The 20,408-nt window shown below is 26.4% G+C and overlaps 1 protein-coding gene across 8 annotated transcripts in view; it reads left to right on the top strand.

The window, feature by feature from the left end:
- Positions 1-17,864, top strand: part of Sec16 (endoplasmic reticulum export factor secretory 16) — a 156,680-nt gene extending 138,816 nt beyond the window's left edge. For 3 of the 8 annotated variants that reach the window (XM_075370735.1, XM_075370733.1, XM_075370734.1), the window contains 2 exons: positions 202-333; positions 6,874-7,050. In XM_075370735.1, the coding sequence (XP_075226850.1) occupies positions 202-333; positions 6,874-6,936 (195 nt within the window). In that variant the 3' untranslated portion in view covers positions 6,937-7,050. Of the gene's footprint in view, positions 1-201; positions 334-6,873; positions 7,051-17,524 lie in introns of those variants that run through there. The other 5 variants (XM_075370736.1, XM_075370737.1, XM_075370740.1 and 2 more) reach the window with 3 other exon arrangements.
- The last annotated feature ends 2,544 nt before the right edge of the window (positions 17,865-20,408 follow it).

The raw sequence follows: 20,408 nt of genomic DNA, 5'->3' as shown, positions 1-20,408 counted from the left end.
GTTTTTTATTAAGTGAAAAAAATTATTATTTTTGATTATTGATGGTTTTTTATATATATTCATCATAATTGGCTGATATAATTTGATTTCTATTTCTATTTATATAGTGTAAGGATTGGAATTATGTAAATTGAATTATTAGCGCGTGTTACATGTTAATGCATGTTGAGTTAGCTTAGTATTATTGTGGTCCTATTGTAGTTATCGCGAAGCAGTTCTGCAAGTTCTTTGTCTCGTGAAGTGAGCAATATCATGAGTCGCAACCAGCATCAACGGATGCAATCAAAACCAATTAACAACTACACTCGTCATCAACAAACACAACATGCAGCGGTGAGTGATAAAAAACATTACAACTAAAAAAAAAATAAACAACTTTGTCTACTTCATATAAACTTCTACTACTGTTACTTCATGATGCTAAACTACTGTAATTCTTTATTTTTTCATAATCATCATTTTTTCATAATATTGACTTGGAAATCAGAGTAACAGTATTATTAATATATATTTAATCAGTTTGTACATCAAAACTTACTAAAATTCTAAACTAATTTAAATATATACATATTATTATGAATAATTTAATTACATTCACTTAATTCTGTAATTAGAATAATTTGTGTTAAGTTTTATTTTGTCTTAATTTGTAAAAAGTGTTATACTCTAGTTATGGAATTATTCATAGAATAATGTGTTATTTTATGAGATAACTAATTGTGAAAACACACACATATATGTGAATATAATATGTATATACAGTAAATATTTTTTTTAATAGCTACTAATACTTAAATTCGGAGAAACCTTCTGTTACACATCACTTACAATCTTCATGGTTCTGCAACACTTGGAATATCTCATATGGTATAATAAAAGTAGAATGGCAACGGCCAGTCATATGTAATCTATTTGTTAATTTTGACAGTTAGATCCTACCCTCTAATAATTTTGATTAAGAACATTGATGAGTACATGCTTCTTAATTTTAAAATGAAATAAATTATATTCCTTTGTAACTCTTTCTTCTATTTACATTGATTCCAATTGTATGAATGGATAAATTCTCTTGTTTTATAATTCTCTTGTTCTATAACAATTATAATTCTCTTGTTCTATAATTCTCTTGCTGTTTTTATTATTATTATTTATTAATGAATCGATTTTCTTTTTCTATACATTAGCCACGGTTTACCTCTCTGAGTAGATTAAAAACTTGTTTATTTTGTGTGTGTCACATAAAATTGCTGTTTTATTTAAAATGCCTGTTTAATAACTTCTTCAGAATTTAAAAAGTTTGTTTTACAGATCACTGTAACATAAATAAACAAAACACAACCTGTATAGTAAGTTTACTACATGAAAAATTTTTAATAAATAAAAACCTACATTTGCATATGTTTGTGTAAAAAAGTATTGTAAAGCTAACCGACCTATAAAAAACTAATGAGTAAATAATGATGAATGAGTAATGATGAATAAATTATTCTACTATAAAAATTAAACATTGTGTGCTTATTATTGTCACTTATTTGGGACTGATGGACATAGCAGTTAATGACAGTTAAAAAAAATGAAAAGTAATATTCTACATGTATTTTTTTTAGTTAAATAACAAATAAACAGTTCTTTATATTTTATTTACCTTATCAGAGAAAGCAGTGTATATTTACTAATTTACTTAGAAAATATGTATGGATGATTTAATGTCTGAATGTCAGACATATCAGAATGATTTAATGTCTAAATGGAATTTAAATTATCAAATTAAATAAAAAGCATTTAAAGAACTGAAAATTTTATACTTCTATAATGTAGCTTATGTTTAATAATGAATAATTTCACATTTGTAACAGTAGTAGATGTGCAGTGAAACCTTTTTTATCAGTTCTTAGTTTTGGTACATTTTCACTAAAATTACTTGCTTTTAAATATTCAGTAGCTGTAAATTAAGTATAATTTTGCATTTTACCGGCAGCTTAATTGCTATATTATTTAAAAGTATTACCTGGTATTTTGTAAAGCACTGACTTATAGTCATTAACCACTAATAATGCAACAGTTACTTTTTAGATTATTTAATGTTGCTGTGGCCATTGATATTTTACCTTTTCACACCCTTCAGTTTCCATAATATTACTCCTTGGAACATTCCAGACGTTGCAGAACCATTCAGTGGTAAGGTAGTTACAATTGTTTCCCTAATACTTTCTTGTTTATTATTACTATTTATTTATTATTATTGAGTTTTTTTTTTCATGAGTATAAATAAGTGTGCATGTGCTAATAAAATTGAATATAATTTTGTTAAACCGTATTAAATAGTTGTATTATTTATTCTTTGTTGTATTATGAAATATATTTCTAGTTATTAAAGATTAATTTCTTCTTGTTAAAACCATTATAGTGTTAAAGAATTTTTTTATCGTTTTAAAACTTTACTTCTAAAATGATTCAATATGTATATAATAAATTCTAACTGTAATTTAAGAATAACTATGTTATAATTTTTTTTAATTTTGTCTTGATACATTCTTGAGCACTTACTTTGCATAAGTATTGCACATGCTTTTATGCTGATACATCTTTGTAACATTCACTTATTTAACAATTATTATTTAAGCATAAGTGTGTACAGAAGTGCATATTAATTGTTTCTAAAAATAACTTTTTCCTGTTTTCTTTATTATTTCTTCTTTTCAGGTGTGAGGATATGTTTGTTCAAATTTTTTTATAGTTTTATTCAGGACCACTGAAATATTACGTTGTTTACTTAGGGATTCTTCTCATTGGTGAAAATCATAAATGTTGTCTTTCGTGTATATATTTATCTTAGTTTATTATACTTAAAAATGAAGCTACATTTTTATTTTCACTTTTACTGAACTATTTGGATTGTTTAATTATTTTTATCTTCATCAAATATATGTGTAGAACTTCACAATTTTTGCTTCTTTTTAGTCAAGATTTGTTTTTTTAGTCACACCAGAATCAGAAGTTATCAGATGTGTATTGTACAAAAACAAAATTTGTTATTTACATTATAATGTAAACTTAAATAATTTTAAATATATTTTTTTTGGAGGGGGAATTATTATTTAATGTTCTTGTTTTAATTTGGTATAAGAGTTATTACTATGATAGATGATTTTGATTGATAAAAGCAGCTGATAAACATCTTGTGATACAGCTGCATCACTTATAGCTCAATATTTGTGTGATTAGTTAATTGTAATGTTTTAAGGAAGATTTGTTTTTTGGTGTGTATTATTTCAAATTTTCTGAAACCCATGAGGAAAATAAGGAAGAAAAAGTTTTTTTATGGTTTTCTCAGTACTCCCAATACTTTTTCTCTTTCTTCACACAATTGTTGGTAAATTTTATTAAATCTTAGATATTTGTGCATGAAATGTTCTGAATTAGACCTTTTATACATTTGGAGAAATCTAAACACTTTTCCGCGATTTGTGGCACTCCATATCAAACCATTCCTGTTTAAAATTTGTCATATTTCTAGCTTTTGGACTTTCTTCATTATTTATTAATATGTCTGTTAATAAGTTTGAATCACGCTATGGATCTCTAGATCAAATACCATCTCTAACCTGTTGTTTTACTTTGCTTTGGAATGGTTTTTTGTTTTCCTTTCTCCTCTTTAATTTTGGATGAATTTGTGTTATGTTGTCAAGAATATTGTTGATGATCAACATTTTACAGTTACTGGCAAATGATCTGAGAAATATTCCTCCTGTGCTTGATTGTTATCTATAATAACAGTAGTTGAACATCCGCCACTGCGAGATCAATTACTGAGGCACCTTGCGATCCAATAAATTTCATTTCCCCACTGGTATCTTCTTTAAAGCGACCATTTAAAACTATTAAATTGAAATGATCAAACATTTTTAATAACTCCTTACCATTTCCATTTAAAATCTCGCCTTTGAATTTCTAAATGGGATCAGATTCTCAAAATTCTCTAATATTTCCGTAATTACTTGTTCCAATCCCAATTGACTTTTAAAATCCTCAAGCAATAGAAACTGCTCATTTTTATACTCCTGAATGTGGGTTTTAAAACAGTCAGTCTCCGTCTTAAAAATATTAGTTATAACTGTTTCCAGTATGAAATACAGGTAAAAATGTATTTTGTTTGGTTCTTAGTGTTACCCAGCAAACAGCACTACGAGGTGGCTGTGTTCATTTCTCTCTTTTTTTTAACTTTTATATTTTTTTTATTTTATGTTTTTTTAGTCAAATAACTACAGGCAGGTGCAGCTAATCATGTTGCACATACAGTAACAGTGGCTGTGTTGTGTAAGCCACTATATCATATACCATCATACCCCTTAAAAAATCAAAATTCAAAAAATCCCTAAAATGATTTTTAGATATTTATCTGAAGAGTATTTGCAAGGCCCAATTTCAGTAGTCTTAAATGGGGAAAATTTGCGATCATTGTTCAGTTTTTGTACCTTTCTTCTTCCCTTCAAGGTCGAATTTTGAAAAATCTAGAAATTGGTTTCTAGATATTTACATGATAATGACACATACAAAAAATCTAGTTTTTATCTTCATTTTGTTACTCAGAAATTAAAAAAATAGTAAATTTCATTGTTAATCCATTTAATCCTTTAAACTTGGAGTCTCAAAAAATCCTTTCTTAGTGAGCACTTAAACTGTAAAAAGAATATTTATGCAACTTTTCATCAATTTATTTTCTGTAGTTTTTGCTGGGTGTTGATGAATCAGTCAGTCAGGACAAGTTCCTTTATAGGTACAAATATGTATGTAAGTTCAGAATATTTTGAAACTTAATTGTTAATTTTTGTTATAACAGGAAACTATTTCTGGATTATATATTAATCTGTTACATTTATAATTGTAGTATATTATACTGAAGTTTAGAATGTTTAATACTAATTATGAATTTGTTGTGCCATCTGTTCATGACTTTTTTATTTTAATAAAATTGTATTGAGAAACAATGAATAATTTAAAGCTTAATTTATGCATTACACGCATTTATGCATTATGCATTAATTTTTCTCTGGCTTTGTTGTTGTTGATCTGTTTTACTTAAATGTTCTGAGTAAAATAGTTGTAATCAAACAATTATTAACAGTTTTAAATTAATTAATTCGTTGTTTAAAACTCAACAAAATTTATTAGGTGTCACTGTTTTATATAATCATTGTTATTCTTTTTAAATGTTTTATATTGAGAAAGGTAGTAATTTATATTACAATAATAAATCTAGAGTAACATTGAAGCGTATAAGGAGTAAGCAGCACTGTAACAATTGCTCCAAGTATATTTTTAGATTACACCTTAATACTAGTTTAAAATAGTTTATATACTAGTTTAAAATACTAGATTAAGATTATTCATCATTGTACACTAGATTCTGTACTGTTTATATATTATACTGGCCCATTATTTTTCATTTTGTGAATAATAAATTATAACTTATGAGAAAGTATTAATTGTAAATAAAATATTAATGTTATAGTAATTACAGAACATTTTATATGTAGTAGAATGATTTTTTTTAATAAAGCTTTGTTGTTTTTTTTTTAATTAAACAATATAATTAATAATATTAATGCAATTAATACTGTCTTCAAAAATAATAAATACTGAATAATAAATAATTAAATTAGAATTGCAAATAGTATTGTAGCACATCATGTTTTTTAGATTCTATAGAAATTTACATGTCATGAGAAGATATTTGACTAAGGATGTCAGATTCATAAAAATTAGATGTTCTACAAATAGTCAGTTTGGTTGTTAAGTATTTATACATTTTGTTGTACAAACACTGAAAAGGATATTTTTTGCATGTTTATTTTGATATAAATGTATAAAACAGTTGGATATTGATCCCATAATTGCTTGAAAATTTTAATGTGTATATATACAATCATTTGATAACTGATTTTTTTACTTAAGTATTTTGATATTATTTCTTGTGGAAGGACACATAATCAATAAATTTTAATTTTAAATTTAGTTTTTTTTTTACTTTTTTTATTATTTATTTGGGCTTTATTACAAAATTAAATATTTTAGATATAATTACCCCTACGTAAAAAAAGTATGTATAGTTTTTATTAACTTATTTTGCTGAACATCATCAATACCTTGTGTTCTGCCTGACGACAGGTCTGTACACCACTATTGTGTCTATCCATCTCTGTCCCAAGCCGTCTCCTTTGTCCCCAATCTTCATCTCATCTATTAACTTCATCCTCCTTCTACTGATCCTCTCAATGCATTTCAAGATTTTTTTGAACTTGTTAATAATAATACTGTCCCTATATTAACTTAACTGGCTGTATGTTGGTTATTTTACTTTTATTTCTTAAGGATTTTTTTTTTAATGCGCTAAATTACCAGTATTATCAATGGATATTCAGTTTACTTGTGAGGATTAAATCAATAATATATATATATAAATCAATAATATATATATATATTATTGATTTATATTTATTGATACATATATATATATATTTAATTAAAACTATGGTGTTTTTTTTCTGCAGAAAAAAGATTAGTAATTTGTTTTATTTACCAAAATAACTCTCTAAAATATATTTTGGAAATGATTTAATCTAATCAGAGCCATTTTTAATTCAGAAATATCTTTTGTTATATAACAGTTATATTATCCCATAACTGATATCAAGTAAAAAAAAATCACTATTTTTTAATTTTGATATTTATTCTTTTGAATTTGTGTTTGTGATTTGTGTATGTCATCATTGTAAGTATTACTTGATTTAATATTAAATTAGTTGGCATGACTAATTATACTATGATTTACATTATTGATTAACCTTGTTTTTATTTTTTATTCTGTTACAGACAAATTACCAATCACAAGATGTTCCCACGTTCTATAATCCAAATAGTTACACAGTGACGTAACGTATCTTAAAGTATAAATAAATTAAATATTATTTTACTTAATAAATAAATATATTTAGTAACAATGGGATTATTTATGTGATAAAAATATAATTGGAATATATAAAATAATTATTAATCTATATTTTTTGAACTTGTTTTATTACTCTTTATTATTACCCTGTTTTATTTTTGTTTTTTTAAAGTTGAATAACAGTTATAAACGTAATTTTTCCCTCGCTATTGTATGTGCAATATTTGTGTTACAGCATAACTTTTTGTTGTGCCATTTTTTTTATTATCGTTTTATTAAACTCAACACACATTTTAATTATTCTTTTTTACATTTAATTTTTTTTTTTTATTTTGCTGTAATGTAATTTAAGAATTCCCTCCTTAAATGTGATCAGTGAAATGATTATGATAAACCATGTGTATTTTATAACATTAAGAATAAAAAAAAGTATATTATAATTGTTATTATCATTATATTATGATTAATTAATGGTATATATTTATGGGTTTAATTTACTGTTTTCATGTGACCTGTCATAATTAGCATACATAATGTGTATATTATATATTTATGATAGTTATATATACATAATGGTTTTATAGTTATAAATCTATTATCCTTATTTTTTTCTTTGTTTAGCAAGTTATAATGGTACAGTTATCTAATATTATTGTAGTATTAAAGTTTTAGTACAATATAATTTGGTTCTGGTTGTGTTTGTTTATTGTATTTACTTGCATTTAAGATCTCTTTTTTTTCTCGTAAAATGTTCATGTAAAAAAGTGACATAGGTCTGATATGCAGGTACAATAGTTAATCGGTGCTAATGTAGTTTTATCAAGATTGTGTGGCTGTGAGGGTTGTGATATACAATTAAGGTGTCACCAATATTATTTTCATTACTAAATGTGTAAAGGAAACCATGTGCTTCTAGATTTTTGATTTTTCAACCTTTTTTCGGTTGAAAGTATTTTAATGATATGAAATTATTAAGGAGTACAGTTGAATGATAATTATCGGTCATTCAGTTTTTACCCTTCATTTCTCAGCATTTAGGTTTACAAAGAAATAAATAACCGTAACACTCATGAAAAGTTCTGTATGATATCTGACAATGGAAAGAATTTATATTAATAAAATAGGCAATACGCTATAAATTTTTCTGGTTTCAATTATTTAAAACCAGATAAAATCATGCTAAAATAATTTAGTATAATATGATCTCATATCTTTTTGGCTAAAGGCCCTTTAGTGTTTGCCCCTCATTTTTCTCGGCAAAATGCCATGAAGCAATAGCAGTATATTGCTGTTAGACAAATAATTTTTAAGTATAATTTTATTAATAGTGTGAGTTAGAACAGTTTTGTCAACTTTATAGACACATGTAGTATTATTAAAGTAACAAATTTAATTTTTCTTATTTATATTGTATCGGGAAACTTTTTAGCCTATATTGTTTAACATAGTTTATCTTGTTTTGGAAATAAATACTGTTAATTTACATCTTTAAAGATCTCTTAGTCTTAAAACATCTATTGATAGAAAATTCTAAAGATCAGTCTGCTCAATAATGAGTCGTATCATTCATTCTTAAACTAAAAATTAAATTATTTTAAAGTTACTATATGTAAGTTTGAAATAATTATAACTTGATGTGAAGTCTTTATAAGAATGAAGTTAAAATTTTCAATATAATATAAAAGGGGATCTTCTTTGCTTGTAAGTACAACAATTAAGTAATTTTAGTGCGAGATGTCAATACGTGTTTTATATTTATATACTTATACAATTTGAATAGGAAGTTTCTTGAATATTTTTTTTCAAATATTGGTTGGTTTACCCAATTTCATCAGGAAAGAGTAAGTTTTATACACAGATGCTGACCGTATTATATTTCCATGGCCCCTTGGCTTATATATATTTTTTTAATTCTGTGGTATGATGGTTTTAGCAATTTTTTCACTATTCAATAAGCCAGTTAACTGCATCATCTAGTAATGATTCATTTTTTGGTCAAGATTGTAAAACTTTTTTTAGTTAATTATTTTTAGTTTTCATTAAAATATACATTTTTAATATTAAATATTTATAAAACTTAATGAAATAAATATAAAACTTATACGTAAATAAATAAGTGAATCTTGATTTAACAAATTTATATTTAGTAAATATTAAATATAAAACTTATATATAAAAAAATAAATAAATGAATCTTGATTTAAGGAAACCTGACTGTTTGATTTTTATTTTTAGAGTATTTTTTTTTGTAAATTTTTCAAAAATGGCAAGTACATCAGGTACATTATTGTTTGAATAAACTGTACCCAGATTAAATGCATACCTGTACATTCTCTTATATCAAAGTAGTGTAAATACTTGATTAGATATAAGAGCATTTATTTACTTCTACTTTAACTTGTGAGCTTCATTGCAGAGCATGAGTATTAAATTTTGGTCTAAGAGATGAGATTAACACTAAATGTTTACATTATTGTTGGTGGGAGAGCAGAATGTTGCAATTAAGATTTCTTAATTTTAAATTAAAAACAAAAAAATTAAGATGAAAAATTATATTAAAAATTATTTACATGTATAATTTATGAATAAATTTTTGTATTTTATTTTGGTCAGTAGTTTCACATAATGGTGAAATTTCACTCACATGAATTGTTTTTGATTCTATTATGCATGAAGCTAAAATGACATTTTAGGGGAAAAAATGACTATATCTGTTACTTCAATGCTACCTGAAATCTATTCACCTGTATCAATAGAAGAATATATTTTCAGGCCCTTCAAAACACCTTTAATAATAAATTATATTTAATAGCAAGCTATTGTGAAAGATATAAATAATTCTTTAATTGATTATTTTTATTTTAACTTTTTTGGGGAACTTATCAAAACAAACTGTTTATTCATTAAAAGAAATTTATTTATTTATTAATTTGGCAAACATAATTATTTTGACCTTCCTCATGTATACTCGTATATTTATTAATATCAGCATAAAAGTTTTTTATTTAAAATAAATATCCATTGAAATATAACAAACATTGAGCTAAATATAACAAACATTGATATCCTTTAAACAAATTCATGTAAATTTTATAAAGTTGGTTTAGTATGAGAAGAAAATTTGTTAGTGTTATCTCTGTATTGAATTTATTAATAATACTGTACTTATTTTATTGTTTTTGAAACTAATCTTGGATTCAATTCCTGATAAGGGTGTATTGTATTTATTTCTAGTTTGTTCTGAGTTGTGAATATTTGAAATGTTTATACTTGTAAAATTCTTCTTAATCTCTTTATATGAAACATTTCATTCTATTATGAGCTAATTGTATGTAAATATAAACAAGTTATAAAAGATATCTTATCGATTAATCTTTCAAATCATTTTTTTTAATTTTTGTATGGAGAAAGCGATATTCAAACAATATTGAATGGATTGGTAAAATTACTGAAATTCAGTTTAAATTTTATGTAAGATGGTATGAGTAGATGAACAATATAATAAAAAATATGACAGCTTTTTCTGTTTAAGAAAAAGCAAATGAATAATAAATTATATTTTATTGTAAATAATATTTGATTATTGGCTTATCAGGATCCTGGCATTAAATAGATTATGGTGGTTCCCTTAAAAAAGGAACCCAATGAGTTTTTAGTAAAATCATCTGTATTGTGGTACTAATTTTTCTTGTACAGTATAACATAAGTGTACATATATAAAACTGACTTACGTTATTAATTATATATATATATATATATATATATATATATATATATATATATATATATAAACTTGATTATTTTTAAATTAATTTATGAATGTTGTGTTGTCAAAAAAAATATACACAAGAATTAATGGGTGTTATATATGTTATGATAATCATCAGTCCAGCATAAATGTATATCTCAGTACAGTTTTAATTAACAAAACAAACGTGTGTTTAAATTTAAAAATAGTGTTAATTTAGTTTTTGAATGAACTTATGTTAACAATGTCATTAATAAAAAATGAATAATATAAAAAGTTGGTTGTGGGATTTATCAATAGAAATAATTGGGAAATGAATTATTTAATGTAATAAACATCGATCAGTGCGTTAATAAATATACTTGTTTCAATAAAGACTGAAACACATGACATAATAATTACATATATATCATAAATGTTTATTGTTGTCTACCATAGGTCTAATTTTTTTTTTCTCTTTTTTTAGGCAGAATTATATATATTTATACACATATCGAATATTTACAGTATAATTATTAATTACTTTTGTTACAGTAATTTATTAATTAATGTTAAATAATTAATTAAACATACATATGTTAAACTGATGCTTTACGTATGTATACATATAGATATAAAATATATATATATATATAAAACATGAATCAAACGTTTTTAATGTTATTTATTATATTACTCATCATCTAAATATAAATTATAAATAAATATCTGGTGCTTTATATTATACATATAAATACGATCATTATGTTTATATGATTTTAAAATGTTTTAAGATCATTTTATCGATAAATTTTATATTTGGTGATAATTGATTTTAAAATACTGTTTTCTTAATTTTATCACTTTGTTAATTGCAATGGCAGTTTATATTTTATTAATTCTGGTTATTTGTTGTTTTGGTTATACAGTTATATATTACTATTTTTATTATAATTATTATATAATGAAATTATGGTAAATAAATAATTTCTCTATTGGTGGGAAAGGGTATTATTATATTATTCATTTGTGGACAATGAATAAGTAATGTGATAGATTCATTAGTAAACATATTGTAATTTTATTTATTCAGTGGTGATTAAAAAGAAGTAATGTTAATGATATGAGGGCTGTCCAGAAAGTAATTTACGTTTTGAAATAAAAACCAACCAAATAAAAAAAATTTGTTTTATTATATACATTTGAAAGGGACAATCTTAAAATATTTTTCTACATAGTCGCCATTTAAATTGAGGCACTTATCATAACGATGCATAAGCTTTTCAATTTCTTTTCTGTAGAAATCTGCCGCCTTAGATTTTTGGCACCCATCTTGCACAAAACTTGTGATAATCAAGCTTTCCCAATACAATTTCATGCAGTAATGTTCATGAAATTTGAGGGAAATGAAGCAAGAGTTCTGTAATCACAATGCGGCAATTTTCACAAATTTTATCGTTGATTTTCATCATCAGTTCATTAGTCACAAGGCTAGGCCGACCACTGCGATCCTCATCATGAACATTGGTGCGGCCATTTTTAAATTGAATGCACCACTGCCTCACTCCACCTTCACTCATTGTTCCATCTTCGTACACCTCACAAAGTTGATGAATTTCAATTGGTTTGAGTTTTTTTGCCAGTGATAACCTAATTACTGAAAGCACCTCACAACTCATGGGATTTTCTTTTGAAGCACACATTTCAGTCCACACGCTATGACAGCTTGATGTGTACTGAGTGTAGAAACATTTTGACGCCAAGATGGCGGCTTTATCCACACCAACATCCATGCTAGGCATAAATGTAAGTTACTTTCTGGACTGTTTTCGTAAATTGGAATAATTAACATATTAAATAAAATGTTTTGAACTATGCTAAAGTATTTATCAATTTTGAACTAAATGTAACTGTAGAAAAAAGTAAATGATCAATCACATTTGTTTCAATTGAATTTTGAAATTGTCAATGTTAAGATGGGTGTGGATTTAATTTCCTGGATATCATTCTTACCATCATCTGCAATTAAATTATAGTATATTGTATATAATATAAAAATGTATTTATGTCATCTTGCAGTTTTAATAAAATGAATCCTTGTAAATCTGTTGTTGAAAATGTGTACAGGAATTCCTTTTTGCTAAATGTCATAGATATTGAGCTGTTTACACTATTGTAATAACCCTAAAATTAGCAATGAGATTTGTAATATTTACAATTTAATGAGATTTTAACTCTTAAACTTAGTGATTTACAGAATTTGCAGATGATCATCAAATCCTGAGTAAGTTGACATGAAAATTTAATTTTGTAATTGTTAAAATTGAGAGATAAAAGAAATTAGCTATGGTTAAGGAACTTTGATATTATAGGTATGGATTCACTTTAATTTTACCCTGATTTTTCAATGGAAAGGTATATATATATATATATTATACATATGTTATATATGTATAACATATATATATTATACATATGTTATATATGTATAACATATATATATTATACATATGTTATATATGTATAACATATATATATTATATGATAAAAATAAATTAAACATTTTCATTTACTGTTTCCTGCATGTATCGATAAAAATCTTTACTTAACTTTAACAGTTTTATAGTTATCATGAATTTTTATGAGATTTTATAAAATAATTTATTTTTATGAGGTATATCTTATTAAATAATGAGATGTACAATTGCTTATCTTTATTTTGTGAATTACAGTTCTTCAATATAATCCCCGTTTGCACTTACACTGATGCAATCTTGTTTTCTGCTGGTCAGAGATGCAGAACAGACTAGTTTCCATGAGTTGTATTAACACTTCTTTTGTTTTCTTGTGTACTTTATCAACTGTCACAAATGTTGTTTCTTTTTAACCCAGATCTCACTAAAATTAAAAGTCAAATGGTGAAGGATGATGCTCTAAGTATAGTTATACATATATAGACTAAAAACAGCTTCACAGAAAGTGCTGTGTCAGCAGGCATGTTGTCTTAACCCACTGTGTTGGTCTTTTGGTTAAACTCATTGCAAATCAACTGATTTCAAAGTCTAGAGTTCTAAGGCTCAAATCCTACTAAAGGCAGTTACTTTTAACGGATCTGAACACTAGATCATGGATACCGGTGTTCCTTGATGGTTGGGTTTCAATTAACCACACAACTCAGGAAAGGTCGACCTGAGACTGTACAAGAGTACTGTTCATTTACATTCATACTACATATTATCCTCACTCATCCTCTGAAGTAATGTCTTACAGTGGTTCCAGAGGCTAAACAGAAAAAAAAGAGGCATGTTGTCTTAATAAAGAATAAAACCATTTTCCACAGTATTTAGCATTTTTTTATGGAATTTCTTTCACCTTGTAAAAATTTTCTTATATTAATGCTAGTTTTTTATTGTACTTATGGATTTCCATTTTTCCAGTTACATTATTTGCATAAAAACAAAACAATGTATATGGCTGTGAATCTGGAATCATTTAGATAAATGTTTTTCATAATTGGTGATAACAGCGTTTTCCATTGCATTGATTGTCGTTTTGTCTAAGGATCATTCTGGAAGATTCAGGTTTCATCATAAGTTGATTTTTTTTTAAAAAAAGTGGTTCAGCATCTACTTACTATAACATGTTGGCACAAAAGTTTTTCATGTTGAGATCTTCAAATAAGATTTTTCACACAGTGACTTTTCCAGTGGTCAAGAGTTCAGTTGTTATTTGGAAATTAAGTTGGCATTGTGGTAAAACTATCTGACTAATGTTTATTTGCATTTTCTTTGGTTCTATAAATGGAAGGTCATCCAGAGCTTTCATTATATTTTTATACTGACATCCTTCGCTGAATTTTTTATGCCACTCAAACACACTTGTATGAGACAGGCAGTCTTGCCTTAGCCAGTCAGCACATTCAGTACATTCTGTTTGTGTTTTGTCAATTTTACTAAAAATTTCAAATTGACAAGTCGCATAACTTTTAAATGTAGCATTATTCTGCCTACACAATAGTAACAATTGCACTAAACAATAATGTAAAATGAACTGAATGGCTGAGATTGTTATTTTTTTGTCATACATTTCAGATATGTTCATGGTATCTGACAAAGAGCTCATAGTTACTTCTCATTGCTCTCTCTAAGAGATAAAAAATAGTCTATTAAAAAAATATTTTAATAGGCACTCTTCATATAGGCATGTAGTATTAAGAAATTGCACTTAATTGTATTCAATTACAGTGTGTGAGATATGTACCTTGAATTTTAAAATGAAATTGTACAGAAATTTTGATATGACATTTAATCCATATTAAATAAATTGAAAAAAATAATGAAATTAGTTATGTTTTCAGGCATATATTCCCAATTTTACAGACATTGTTTTTATGGCTCAACATGTTTACATTTGTCGGATAACATTAAGTTATATAATTTGATTTTTTTTTTACATTTAATGTGTTTTAATTTATTATTAAATTTAACACTTTTTTCTTGGTTGTGACTCATGCTAATATATTTTTGTTATGCCTATTATTTTATTTTTTATTTGTGGATTGCAATGTTTTGAAGAACACGTTAACTGTTACTATAAAATTGTATGTTCACTACCCAGGCCATTTCTTTTAGTAGAATTTATCCTGTGTGCTGATATACGTTTTTCTGGAAAAAGGATCATCTAAAAATGAAACATACTTTCAAAATATTTTTATTTTATTAAATTCCTATTTATTTTTGAGAAAAAGCGCACATGCGTCAGGCACGTGGTATTTTTATTCAAACTAGTTACTGTACTTCTCCAGGCGCCTCACGCGTCCTTTGTAGCTCTTTGCTGTGCATTTGTTTTTATAAATGATATTTTATAAATAATAATAATAAAAAACAAGTTTTGAATAGAATCTTATATTTTCTGATTACTAGAAAAGTAACACTTCTAGAAAATAAAGTACATAATTGAATTTCTGCACAAAAATATTCAATCTTAAAACTATAATTGCGTTAATAAAAACATTATAATACAGTACATCCATAGCAAATTATATTCTTTTATAGTCAATAAAAGTAGACATCGCAAATGTAATTATAAATGAAGTTAAGTAAAATTAAAAAAATAGTCAGTCAATACTATTTTAAATTAACATTAAATACATTGCATATTTTCTTAAAAATAATTTCACAATAACAGTAAATCATTTTTTTCACATTATAAAAGTAATATTAAAAATGTATGATCAATTTACATCATAGAATAAGTCTAGTCAATACAGGAAAATGCACTACAGTTTTAAAAATATTTAGTAGTCTATATAAAATTTCATACATGCATGAACACATTGGAACAACATAAAATGAGTTACTTTAAAAAACTTGCAAAATATTGTTAAATTATCCTTTTTTTTTATCATTTAAACATTTTAGTAAAACAATTTGTGAAACTCCTCAAAACACAGTTTTAAACAGAATCCAAGATTGTTAGGGCAACACGAACAACCATATATAGAATCTACTCTTTTATTATATATTTTTGCATGCAGTATTTACATTGCTTTCTTTTTGTTTTACCGTTAGCCCCTTTTAGCAAATGAATTTGTAAGTGAACAACTGTCAGTGATATTGCACCAGTATTTGTGGCATTTTCGTATCCAGCAGCAGCATTTTAAAATTTTAATTGAAAATACGTCTACTTTTTCCCAGAATTGAACAAAAAACAACTGTTTATTAGTCGTGTTTAGTCATATTAGAAAGTATGAAATATGTGAATTCCTAATTTTTTGTACAACCTTAACGATTAGTGTGATTATGGGTAATGTGACAGCAACTGATCTTTCCTACCATCCCTTTCATATTTTTTATTGTATTGTAAAATTAATTTCGGTTTTTTACTGTTTCCCCTCTTTTATTCATAAAATTTCCAGTTCCCTTCATATTCACTTGATAATGCCAGGATGTTTCATTTGTCTTTCCACTTGCTTACACAGACGCCTTTTTTATATTAACAGCATATGGCTTCACTTCGATTTAATTCTGCTTGTAGTACTAAATGTGGAAATTTTTTTCTTCTTGCATCTAAAGTTCCTGTGCAATATATGCCGGAATCTAACAATTCTTCAGCTAGTTGTACACTATTATAATAAAAATTGTACATATACAATGAATGACCAAGATTTTTTTTGTTTCTACCAGTTTATGGATGACTTTACTGATGTGTCCCTTACCACCAGCTTCTACATCTCCTGATCCTCCATATATATGTAATTTCTGAACCATCCCATCGAGTTCTACTAAGACATATAGCTTTGTCATATTTATGTTTTTGTTTTTTATAAACTGCCTAAAGATAAGTATGCCGTGCCAAAGAACCATCAATTCGTTTAGCGACAATATTTTAGAAGGTGCATCAATTTCTTCCATTTCATTATTAAAATAATCCATTACAAATCTAATTTTTTTTAGTCCGTCATTTCCATCTTTCACTGAAAACTTAATATTAATAAAAGTCATGGCCTAAAAGATTTATGAAAGTTAAACGGAACAAATAGTGGCACTTCCAATAGTCGTTAAATCTGAAGTTTAATTATACCCATCAAGTATAATAAACAAAAAAAGATTTTATCATGTCAAGTGTAATAGTCTTCCATTTTGTAATAACGTGAAAAGTCATCGATACTTTTTGACAAAACATCTACTGCATAATCAATGCTTGAATCTACAATAACTCATCAGTCAGATACAGTTGTAAGTAATTTATGAGTTTGAATTCAGGAGCCTTAACTTTCAGTCCAGCTCTACCCGTAAAAGGAATTTGTAATATTTGAGTATGGGGTTTTTCACTTCAAATTGTTTCAGAAGGAAGTGGTTGTTCGGTATGGTCATATTAGATGAATGGAGAAAATGAGAATAACTGAGAAAAATCTGGTCATGAATTCCAGCTAAACGAAGGAAGAGGGAGCGTTCCAAGTGAGAATGGAGGGAGCGTTCTAAGTGATTTGTGGAGGCTACGGATAGGTGAGGTCTAGTGGATGATGATGTGTTGGTGGAAATTGGCGTTTTGGGGTTCGGTAAACGGTCTTGTGCTGTAAACGAAAACCACTAATTATTAATGTATACATTTTTTGTATTACTTATACTTTAGTGTGCAAATGTAACTGTGTTTCTCTTTTATATTAAAAAAAGATTTTGTTACGTGTTTTGTGTTTTTTTTTCAATTTCTTTTAGGTTAAATTCTTTTTTGTTCGATTTTTTTTGTGTTCAAGAATTGGAGAAGTTATTTTCTTTCTTTTTCCCTTTAACACTTTTCAGAATTCTTATTTAGTGTTTCGTTACAACTAAAATGTAGAAAAAAGTAAAAAGTATTTCCATTTAATAAAAAAAAAAAAGGTCTTCATGAGGTTAGTTGATTTGAATTTCATTAGAGTGCTACACGTCTTCTCGTACTTCTAAACAAGAATTGCAAAACTTTTTTTTGTTAACAAATAAAAACGTTTTTCAATACATTAATGAAATACGTCTTTTGTTGTTATTTAGTTTTATATTAAATAAATAGAGTAACATGATTTCAACAGTACATTCTGCAGAGTTGACATTCAATCTGGCATGTAAGTGTAAATATGCCGGTAAATGTGTAATCCTGAACAAACTCAGGCCGACCACTCCTGAGACGTTAAAATTTACATTAAAATTTTAATTTATGCAGATCCTTAAAACTTGTGCAAAGGATATAGAAATGGAACTTTGTAGAGTATGAAAAATGCTATACTTACTGGAATTTGAACCCGGGACTCCAAATTTATGTATAAATTTTACATTTAAAAATTAAATTAAAAACTTTGCCAATTTTTATAAAAGGTTAACGTTCTATAATAATTTTAAGATATATAAATCTCTTGAAGAAGGCTATGAAAATCGCAAAGAAAAACTAGAAAGTAATTGAAATTATAGATTAAAATAACTTTCCTATGTATATTCCATTATAAAGGCATTAATGGTTAATTCTATGCGTAGCGGGGACTCGAACCAAGAAACTTCGGATGAAAGGTAGAGGCGCTAAGATTCCACCACGGAGATCGGCAATAATATAAAAAAAAAAAAAAATTTTTTTTTGATTTTCAGGGCAGAGTAGTATTATCTCAGCCGTTCATCCGGAAGTTCACTGGTTCGAATCTCGGTATAGCATGTTCCATAACCTACAAAATCTTCTTCCTACATTCTTACGTACATGCTTCAAGCTTTGTTTGGTGAATTAATCATTCGTAAAATAATAAATACTTTGAAAAATAATCAACTCAAATTTTCCTTTTTAATAAAGTTTATGTGTATATATTTTTACTAGCTCCCTGTCACAGCTTAGCCCGCGCTATATGATTACTTGCATTTCCCGTAGCGGTCAATCATTTTATGTCAAGTGACTGGAAGCAGATCCAGTCAATCGCACATAACAATAACAGCGGCAGTGGCTGTGGTGGTTGAGACACAGCGCCGTATACCTTCGCATCCGTTAAAAAAACCAAAAAAATGGTTTTTAAATATTTATCTGAAGAGTATTTACAAGCCGAAGTCTACTTCATTTACTATAGTCGGGATTAAGAAAATTTACAATCATTGTTGAAAATTTATTTACTTTTCTTCATCCCCTTTCAAGGTCGAATTTTAAAAATATAGAAATTTTTATATTGACATGAAGATTACACACACCAAAAAGCAGGTTCATTTCTTCATTTTTGACCAAGATATTGAAATAAACAACTTTTTAAAAGAAATTAAAAAATCATTTTTATCCCTTGAATCTCGGAATTTCAAACGGTCTAGAAATTGGTTAATAGATATTCATAATTAGTCAACTCAAACTCGCCTCGTACAGTGATGAAAACTCACAGTTCATAATTCATTAACGTTTGTGCTTTAATGAATATAATATATATATATATATATATATATCTACAGTCTAAATCTATTTAAACGCGAAAGTTTAAACTTTTACGTGTCAAAGTTATCTTCTGTTAGGTAAGGCATGTAAAAAATTCCGTAGAATTGAATGAACAATTTTTCAGCATCATTTTCAAAATGACGTCCAAAATTGGCGAAAAACAGTTTTTTTTCTTTTTAAAGAAAAACTAGATGTTTTACAAAAAAAAGTTTTAAATAAAATTTATAGAACGATTTGAAACAAAACTTTTATTTAAGTCCTGCTCGATGTCAATTGAACAACAAACTAATTAGTTATTGCAAAAAAAAACCGCTAAAAATAACGTTTTCTTCAATTATTAATATCTTTAAAATGAAAAAAAAATATTTTTTGACGAAATTTCTAGAATATGCAGTTCTTGGCAAGTACAGTGATTTTTTAGTCTTGTTACCCAATTTTAAAGGTAATTTAAGTAAATGAAATTTAGGTGGAATAAAAAAATGTATTTACTTACAAAAGAGATTTAATAAAAAGCTACTACTTACATAATTGTTAAAGAATATGCTCAAAATGCCCACCCTTCCGGTTATACAAGCACGGACTCTTTTCAGCATATTACCAGAAACCTTTTTAAGAGTTGCATTGGAAATATTCGTGATTAAGTCTGTAATATTGACTTTAAGTTCATCGATAGTGTGAGGATTGTTTTTGAAGGCCTCGGACTTAATATAGCCCCGCAAAAAACAGTCAGGAGATGTGAGGTCTGGGACCTTGGAGGCCATAAGCCCTTGCTTATTATTCGATCATTAAAAACTCTTGCAGAAAATT

This window comes from Lycorma delicatula, chromosome 7 (genome assembly GCF_047948215.1).
Source record: "Lycorma delicatula isolate Av1 chromosome 7, ASM4794821v1, whole genome shotgun sequence".
Taxonomy (NCBI): domain Eukaryota; kingdom Metazoa; phylum Arthropoda; class Insecta; order Hemiptera; family Fulgoridae; genus Lycorma; species Lycorma delicatula.
The sequence above is the reverse complement of the archived record's forward strand: the minus strand, read 5'-3'. Positions and strand labels throughout refer to the sequence as shown.